This window comes from Arachis duranensis, chromosome 9 (genome assembly GCF_000817695.3).
Source record: "Arachis duranensis cultivar V14167 chromosome 9, aradu.V14167.gnm2.J7QH, whole genome shotgun sequence".
Lineage (NCBI taxonomy): Eukaryota > Viridiplantae > Streptophyta > Magnoliopsida > Fabales > Fabaceae > Arachis > Arachis duranensis.
The window spans coordinates 112,012,950-112,022,740 of record NC_029780.3 but is presented as its reverse complement, the minus strand read 5'-3'; the positions used below and the strand labels follow the sequence as shown (position 1 = coordinate 112,022,740).

General features: G+C 32.6%; 2 protein-coding genes across 2 annotated transcripts in view; one reads left to right on the top strand and one right to left on the bottom strand.

The window, feature by feature from the left end:
• The window catches only part of LOC107467378 (ABC transporter G family member 7), a 5,972-nt gene extending 3,701 nt beyond the window's left edge, over window positions 1-2,271 (bottom strand). The window contains exons 1-6 of the mRNA XM_016086459.3: window positions 1,941-2,271; window positions 1,511-1,701; window positions 1,268-1,418; window positions 841-973; window positions 376-577; window positions 1-25 (exon numbers count right to left, since the gene is read on the bottom strand). The exon at window positions 1-25 is cut by the window's left edge and continues 243 nt beyond it. Coding sequence (XP_015941945.1) covers window positions 1-25; window positions 376-577; window positions 841-973; window positions 1,268-1,418; window positions 1,511-1,701; window positions 1,941-2,222 — 984 coding nt within the window. The 5' untranslated portion in view covers window positions 2,223-2,271. The remainder of the gene's footprint in view (window positions 26-375; window positions 578-840; window positions 974-1,267; window positions 1,419-1,510; window positions 1,702-1,940) is intronic.
• A 5,655-nt stretch (window positions 2,272-7,926) lies between these two features.
• Window positions 7,927-9,791, top strand: part of LOC107467497 (beta-glucuronosyltransferase GlcAT14A) — a 3,960-nt gene continuing 2,095 nt past the window's right edge. The window contains exon 1 of the mRNA XM_016086613.3: window positions 7,927-8,882. Within this exon, the coding sequence (XP_015942099.1) occupies window positions 8,399-8,882 (484 nt within the window). The 5' untranslated portion in view covers window positions 7,927-8,398. The remainder of the gene's footprint in view (window positions 8,883-9,791) is intronic.

The window sequence follows — 9,791 nt, the reverse complement described above, 5'->3', positions numbered from 1 at the left end:
TATATGGACAATTATCAGCCAATTGCTAGGTACTAACAGCCATAAGATCACTAATAAAACTTTAGTAAAATCAAATTACCACTTATTTCTTATCTGTAACAATGAAACATAAAATTTAGAGAGACGATGTTAAACAATCAAGCACACAAACATTGAAAATTTGATGCCTCAGATCCTTTTCTCCTTTTGGGGGGCAAACATATTTGATCACTAAAATTTACGGAAAATAATCGTGAGAAAAGAATGTAGAGCATTCATATGCATGTGTGTTTTATAACATGGTCCTAGAAATAATATTTCATAGAGAAAATTCCTTAAGTGTGAAGAGTATAAGACAGCATAAGATAAAGAAGTGTCAGAATGTGAGATGATTACCCAAATTTTGAGAAGTATGCCAATGGTTCATCATGGGCAGGACCAGCATACACAAGTGAACCCTCTGTTAGCAAGACAATGTCATCGAATTTACTGTACACTGAACCTCTTGGCTGATGTATAGAGCAAATTACAGTATGACCATCTTGGGCAAGTTGTTGAAGAGTTTCCACGACTTTCTCAGCTTGGAAGGCATCAAGTCCTGAAAGCAGATCATGTAACTCTATGAAAAGAGGGAAAATAATATGCTATGATTGTGTGAGAAAATTGACCACATTTGCCAGCAGCCCATTTACACATAAAAACCAGAGTTAATAAAAAAGAAGTGCTATCTTGCACCTTTTAAACTGTATACTTTATATGTCAATGGCTATCCAGATTGAGTACGAGCTAGCAGGAAGGTATGCTACAAATATATTGTTCAAATCCACTGTGAAGCAAACAAATTTTAAAGATCCATGTTACCTGTTGTGGGTTCATCAGCAAATATAACAGATGGGCTTGCAAGTAATTCACATGCCAAGGATAAGCGTTTCTTTTCACCACCACTGATTCCACGAACTTTCGCATCACCAACATTGGTATCAGCACAACTGACCTTTTGAATAGAAAAACATACAATTGCCAAAACGTGTAATATCAGCAACATAGGGTATCCAAATTGTAGCATCTTTTCAATCAAAATTTGAAACGGAACGCTAAAACTAGTTATATAAGAGACACAAAGTAACTTGTAATAGCGATTCTTATTACAAACATGTCAGACTAGAAGAAAAATCAACATCCATTCTAAGAGGAAACTTCGAAACTGTAAAGGTTTTAGGAAACGAATAAATACTGCTATAAAACAACATATACGACCCAGCAGTCAAGGAATATGAGGGACTCTCACCAAGCCTAGTTTGAAAAGGAGATTGTTCACGTATTCATCTCTCTCTTCTGCAGATGAAATGTGGGGAAGCTGGAGTTCTATAGCAAGAGACAATGTTTCCCGAACAGTGAGTTGTGAGAAGAAGAGATCCTCCTGCCTCACATAAGCAAACCTACAGCAATACAACAGTATACGAATGGTTCTTTCTTTGGTTACTTCAATGAACTCAAATTGCAGCAATCAAAGTTTTCCTAAAAAGCATACTTGTAAGTGTTCCTTGAACTAGGCTTTCCATTGAACTCCAAACGGCCTGACAAATGCAACCGAGGCGATGCTGCCAACTGGCCTGCAAGAACATTAAGCAGAGTTGTCTTCCCTGAACCCGAAGGCCCCATTATAGCTAGCAACCTTCCAGGTTTTGCTTCTCCACTCACATTTTTCAGCAAAATCCTCACCTGTTCATTAAAACATCATGATCAACAAATAAAGCAACATATAGAACGAATAAAACAATATGATTATTACACAGATCGAACTAACAAGTGCAGCAAATTATATTCTCATTTCTCAAATTATCACGATACATTAAAGACATATATACTAGTTTTTTCCTCAGAATTTCTCAGATACCAAACAGTAGCTCAGCATTAACGAAATGAAGAAAAAATGAACGAGAGATTAAACAGGAACTCACGGACTTGGACGATTTATCGGAAAGGGAGCAATTGATGTTGTTCCATCGGATTGTAACCGGCGTAACCTTTCCGGAAGGCGGAGCTTCCGCGTCGTGGATGCCGTTCTCCGGCACCTCGTAGCCGCCGTCATTATCTTCATCGTCCGGAGGGAGTGCGGGACCGGGAGAAGTGAACAGGCGGAGGAGGAAGGAAACGGCGACGGCGGCAACGACCTGGCCGATGCCACTTCCACCGAAGCCAACAACCATTTGGCGCATCTTTTTCCCGCCAAAAGCCACCATTATCGTCTTCCTTTCACTTCACTCTGAAACTGAAACTGTGAACTCAGAAGTACTGAGAATGGTTCAAAAGGAAAAGATAAAAATATCTGAGTTCAAAACGACGGCGTTTTGAGGTGAATGGCATGCGTGACACGTGTCTAGTTTTAGTTGAAGATAAGATGGTGTGGAATTGGGGAAATGGTGCTGTTTTTTTTTTCTTTTTTTTTTTCAACTTACATGAAAGCAATTGGTTCTTGTTTTTTTCGTTCTCCGAATTGAGATGAAAGCAATTTTCTTATCTCTCTGAACACGTCTCAAGAGAGATATAAACTCCAAATTAATTATATTTAAAATAACTGGATAGTTACGTGAAATTATATTTATATGCGGAGATAGTTAAGATATTAAACTAACGTAATTACATTGGTTTGGTTTGAGTTATTTAATAAAGGTGAAAATTTAGGTGCAATCGACTTCACATAAAGTTAATACTTGAGAGCCGTTAAATGATTTGACTGATTTGACTAAATTTTCATCTAATGACTTTCAGATATCAACTTCACCTGAAGTCTACTTTACCTGAATTTTCATCTTTAATAAATTTCATGACTCAGATTTAATTTAAGACAGACTAATTAAATCAGTTTGGACATCAACTTTTTCATTTTTAAACTAAAACTAATTGTAATCACCCAAATTGTTATTATTATTTCTAGTCATGAGTGCCTATCAATTTACATTATTATTTATTTTTTAAGTGTATATAATAATATTATATAAAGAATTTAGGGAAAAAGACAGATAGGTCCCTGACTTTTCAAACTTTTGACAAATACATCCCTGACAAAATTTAAATACAAAAAAGTCCCTGACTTTAACAAACGGAGGTCAATTTAGTCCTTCCGTCTATTTGCCTCTCACACACCTAACGAAACTGGCTGACGTGGTTGAAACGGTGTACAGGTGTCCGTTACGGTGCCACGTTGGAAGGGGAAAAAAGTTCGAAGGACAAATAAGTCCTTGACGTCATTTTACAAATAAAGTTCGAAGGACAAATAGATCCCTTGAGAATTTTTTTTTTCATTATACTTCTATTATGCTTCTATTATGAGAATTTAGTTTATAAAATTAGGCTAATTTTTTTGTATGGAAAAAATATTTGTGTTTTTGTTGACAATGGGAGAATGTAGTGTAATTATAGATGGGTGGATTTTTTTGTGGGTAGTCAACACATGGGGGGCGTGGTGCAACACGTGGAGGGCGTGGTGCAACATGTGGGGGACGTGGTGAACACGTGGCATTATTCTGGCCAACACGTGGGGGCGTGTTGAACACGTGGCAGCATCTTAGCCAACACGTGAGGGCGTGTTGAATAATTTTCACAATACTGTAATACACTTCAAATGTCAATATTCAACCAAAACACCAATTTTCTTTCCATATTAAAAATAATTTCTGATAAAATTATGCTTGTATTTTGAAATCTAGTTAACTTGTTTTATTCTATAATTTAAATTATTTGTATTAAAATTATAGAAATTGGGCTTGTTATGTTTCTACTCTTTTTCTTAAATTATATTAGTTTAGTTTTAGTGCATTTGTGTATTATATTAGAATTTGTTAAATTGCATTAGTTCAGTTTTCATCATACCAATGGCATCAGTTAGCATAAGTTCATTTATGCATCAAATTAGCATTAGTTCATTTGTGCATCATTCATGTATTAAGTTAGCATTAGTACATTTGTGTATTATATTAGAATTAGTATTTTTATGCATAATAACATTACGAGAATATATATTTTTTTTAAATTATAGTTCACTTTGTTCTAACAATATAAATTATGCATGACACAAAAGATTTATAAAATCAAACTACTTTTACAAAAAAGTAGTAAGTTGACAAAAGTTTTTAACTAAGAAGACCAAGATATCTGCAGATAAAAAATTAAATAATAAGATTTTTAGTTATTATTTTTATATGAAAAAGTCTAATTTTTTATTAGTAATTAATTTTAACATTCATTATCTAAAATTTAAAATAATTTAATGTGTATAATTTTACATTTAAAATATTTTAATTGTAAAAAAATATCGAATGACATATTTTGATTTGTCAAATTACAACAGAACAAGCCCAATTTCTATAATTTTAATACAAATAATTTAAATTGCAGAGTACAACAAGTTAACTAGATTTTAAATTACAAGCATAATTTTATAAACTAATTCTCATAATACAAACATAATAGAAGCATAATGAAAAAAAAAAATCTCAAGGACCTATTTGTCCTTCGAACTTTATTTGTAAAATGACGTCAAGGACTTATTTGTCCTTCGAACTTTTTTTCCCTTCCAACGTGGCACCGTAACGGACACCTGGACACCGTTTCAGCCATGTCAACCAGTTCCGTTAGGTGTATGAGAGGCAAATAGACGGAAGGACTAAATTGTCCTCCATTTGTTAAAGTCAGGGACTTTTTTGTATTTAAATTTTGTCAGAAATGTATTTGTCAAAAGTTTGAAAAGTCAGGACCTATTTGGACATCAACTTTTTCATTTTTAAACTGAAACTAATTGTAATCACCCAAATTGTGATTATTATTTCTAGTCATGAGTGTTGTAATCTTTGTCAAAATAAATAAACTCTTATATAAAATAAAACAATATTATAAATACTTTTGTTTTTGATAAAATATTATAAATACTTTACTTTCTAATTAAAGTGATGCTATGTCCAAAAACATAGTTGTGTTTTAATAAGGGCAGAAATAAGCCCCCAAATCCAATGATCATTTGGAGGTTAGTCATTTGGGCTGGGCCCGATTCGAGTTCTCGACGGACTTGGAATTGTTGGATATCTTTTGTTTTAATATTTAAGGACAACACAAGAAAATGCACTTGGCAAGAATGATCTTTGTTTATCCGTAATATTAATAGAACTATCTCATTCACCAAAAAACAAATATATAGAATGATCTCACTTTGGCAAGAGCAATTGGCATGAACATGTGAGTACATACTACAGGCCCATATAGGTGGCTGCAAGCCCGCAACGGCTCATCTCCGAAGAAATAATCAAGTTAGGTTGGTCTAGTAGTTAGTTTATTAGTCTATTTAAGTAAGTATCAAAGATTCTAATTTCACTTTGTGCAGGGGCAGAGTTAGATAAAATATTAGAGAAGGATAAAAAATATTTACACAATAAAATAATATTAAAATAAAATTTTAAGGAAAAGACTAAACTGAAATTTACATATAATTTACATGTAAAAAATTAAAATTAGGAGTCATTGCCCTCCTTTTCTTGTACCTGGCTCCGCCCTCGACCTTGTGTATGCCAGTAACTCATTGGCCATTAACAAATTCTTAAATGGAGTTCGATTCGCAACGAATTAGTCTTTAATCTACTGAATTTAAAAAATACCATAAAAAATAAAAAGTCTAATAGTAGTGATTTTTTTCTTATAATTTATACAATTGAATTGGAGACTTAACTAAAGCTAATAACAAATGAGAATCTTCGGTGTTGAGTGTGTAAAGTGTAAACGTGTAGTATGCGACTATGCATGAGTGTTATTATGTGTAAAGTATAAAATCAGGAGTTGTCCAACTTATCTTCTTGAAAGGGGAAAAAAAAAACCTCGCCAATCACAATTTGCCCTTGTATACTTAAACTTGAAAAACTATGCTTCCATAATGTCACCATTCACCAAGAAAAATATCACTTGACACTTGATAAAGTCAACAAAAATAAAAGAAAATGCAGTCATGATAAAATTTGAGTTTGATTCTAATTTTATCAGATTGATTTATGCTTAGTTAATACTTATATATCGTATTCATATTTGTACGGAACAATGTTCTGACCAACTTCGAACTTGCATTTTTTTTTTTTAACACTTCCACGTTGCCACACGTCTTCCACAATACTTTCCGTTATTTTAAACACTTGGATCGTTATATATTTTTATTCTTAAATTTGAGTTAAATAATTTTGAATTTATAACATATGAAGTATGAAACCATCACCTACGGATTTTTCAAATTTCAACAACTCATATTTGATTTGTTTTTCTTTTTTGACTTATCTAACCCAACTACTTTATTTTGGACAGGGACACGTGATTTTTTGGGTTTATAAAAAAGGAAAGAGAAGTTAATAGATAGTATTTTTGGCGTCTTAAGTTAATATATAGTTGATAAAATGATAGTTGTTTAGGGTATTCAAGGATCATATTTTAAGTTCGATTTTTTTATAAAAATAAGTTAAAATAAATTATGATAAATTTAGAAATTCGTTGGTGGCTTTTAATAAATAAAATAGACAGTAGTGAATCCAAATGAAATAAGAGGGAAAAAATCTCTTTTCTTTCGGTGACTAAAAAAAAAAATTAAAATTATCTTTTGACTTTTTATAAGGTTTTTCTATGCATAGCCGTCACCACATTTTTTTTTTAAAGAACAAGTTTATTAATTTTTGGTTTATTTTTTTATGAATATTATAATAAGTTGGTTTAATCCGGAATCAAACCATTTGTTTTGTCTTTAATGAAATTTAAAGAAGCTGCTGGTTAACTGTATCAAGCTCTTTTATCCTATAGGTGAAAAAAAGTTGGCCTTACATAAATTTCTTCAATTTTTATTAGTGAACTAAATTTTATCATTTTTAGTAGTGAACTGAACAAATCTAACAGCTAGTAAATGTTCCAAATTTTAAAGATGAAAAACGCTCAAATTTTAGATATCTTATATCAAATGTATAAACAAATTAAAATTTTATTTAGCTCTTCAAATCTTTTTATTGTTTATGTTTTTTATTTAAAAAATGAATTACTATATACATAATATAGCATTAAAATTTTAGATATTTATTTAAACAGACGAGTAAATTAATTACTCAATCAATTTAATTAGTTGTAATAATTTTTTAGTTTTTCTATGAAAAATACAATATTGAGATATAATTTTTTATCAAATAATACTAAATGTATATCAAAAATAGCTATTAAAATCAGTAATTAGTATAAAATATATATAAAAATATAAATACATATTAAAATAAATTAAATTATACATATATTTATACACAAATATATTAATAATTAATTTTAATATATAAATAACATTTTTATTTTTCATCACATCCCAACTGGAATCCAAAATTGGGATTTGTAAAAGTATTTAAAAATAGTGTCCATAGATAGAAGAATAAAAGATAATATTTTATTACATAATTAAAAAATTTGAGAAAATTTACTCTCTAGAACATCATAAAAAAATAATTATATGTCTCATCCTATTACATATAACATTTTAGTCTTTTCTTAGTTGCTATTTTTTTTAGCTTTTCTCTTATTTTTATGTTTAATCTAATTTCTTATCTAGAAGCTTTAATAAATCACTCTTTTTAGTTTTGGACATATCTCACTTTTATTTCATTAATAAAATTATATTTTCATTCAAAAAATCCAATGCTTTTATTATTGGAATAAATCTCCTTTTCACACCCACTTTCCTTAAACAAAAATATACTTGTTGAAGAAAAAAAAATTAAAACCTGGATAACAGTAGAAAATTCTATGAATAGATATAACAGTCTTCGTAAAAAAATTAATTTTAATTATTATAATTAATGTCTTATTTGAGCTATATTAAAGTTTCATTTCTCTTAGTAATTCCATGGGAAAAAAATAAAAAATAAAAAATAGTGAATTTGGAGATGAATGAATGACAATAATGACAATGTGAAACATTAGAAGAGAGGCATGAATCCGTGATCTCTGAAACTCCCAACATCTTCCCCCATCTAACTTGTGAAAACCTAGCTCCTCCTTTTCTCACAGCAAGGTTGGGATTTCATTTCATCATTGATTAAGTGACAAACTGCAACTTCTCTATCTCTATTTGCAACAAAATTTTGGAACTTTCTGAGCTAAGCTTTCATTTGTTTGTTCCGACCACCATTTATTTAATTTGTTGTTAATGTAAGTTAGTTTGATATCTTCCATACCCATCATCATCATCAACCTGCAAACAACACCAACCTAGGAAAAGCCAAGATCTTGAACTACCCCATCAACCGTAACGATCTCAAAATCCGGGCTTTGACCCGATCGGATTCCAAAAATCCCTCCTTTCACCGGAACCACCCACACGCCATATGCCCCAACGCCACCGCAAGCCACACCCACTATCATGGGAGCTGAGAGAAAATGGCTTTTCACGCTGTTCAGTGCGGTGTTCCTCACTTTCATGGTTCTGATAATGTCTTCCTTCTCTTCCTTTAGCTCCCCAAAGGCTTTTCCTTCCCTTGTTCAGCATGGTTCTCCTTACCCTCCTTCTTTTGCGTACTTTATCTCTGGCGGGCACCAAGATAAGGATCGGATCTTGCGGTTGATGCTGGCGGTTTATCACCCAAGGAATCGGTACCTCCTTCATCTTGGAAGGGACGCCGGAGATGACGAGAGGCTGGCCCTTGTCTCCGCTGTCATGGCGGTGCCGGCTATTCGGGCTTTTGGGAACGTTGATGTGGTTGGAAATGCTGATTGGATCACGTACTTGGGTTCATCCAATGTTGCCCTCACGCTGCGTGCTGCTGCCATCATGTTGAAATTGGATTCTGGTTGGAATTGGTTCATCACTTTGAGTGCACGTGATTATCCTCTCATCACTCAGGATGGTATGCCAAATTTTCTGTTATGAATTTTTATATTTAATAACCGAATCATTATACTGAAAGAAGAAAGTTCAAATCAACAAGCTTTTAAATGCAATTTTATGAAGTTGACCTGTCTTCTTAGGTGATTTGTGTGTAGTGGCTTGGTAATCATTGTTGGGAAGTTTATGCGGATTTTAAGGTGCTTTATTTTCATTTTCTGTTAGTCAGGCTCGCTTTATAGAGTTTGAGATCTGGCATTAATTAGAAACTTAAGATTTAATAATTAATATCCAAATGAATGACCTTTCTTTCATAGATGGTCTTATCGTTGAATTTTGGATTGGTTGCTATAGGGTCATGAAATGCAATTTAGTAATTAGTATCATTCTTGTGTTACTCTGAGTGGAATCAGCCATTGCTCAAGTTAAGCTGGTTACACTACCCCCTTTGGTGCGGCTTTTCCCCCCGAACCTGCGTAGCATGCTTTTGCACCAGGCTGCCCCCTTGTGTTAGTCTGAGTTTGGTTGTTCATATAATTTTACACTATTCTGGCAGATGATCATGAGTTAGGCTCTAGAATTGAATTTATATAGGACACTAGTTGAAAAGATTGGTCTTCTAACTGATTTGGTAGCACATAGGCATGTGAAAGTTAAGAGGAGTGAGGAATTAGGGATGGTTATTTGTGAGTTAGGATTTTGGAGGGGAAGGGAGGGCTTGGAATGTAAAATGTTTACTACCTCAAGGGTGGGGAAGGAGAGGTGTAGATGGTGCACTTTTCCCATTAGCTACGCCTGTTGTGATTTATAGTAAAAAGAAAGAAGGTACTGCTCTTTCCTTAAATGAAACAACAGATTCTAAGGACTTCTTCAAGCCTTCCTACATACCAAAGAAACTCAGCTGAAATTCTTCATGTGATCTGGTTCAGTT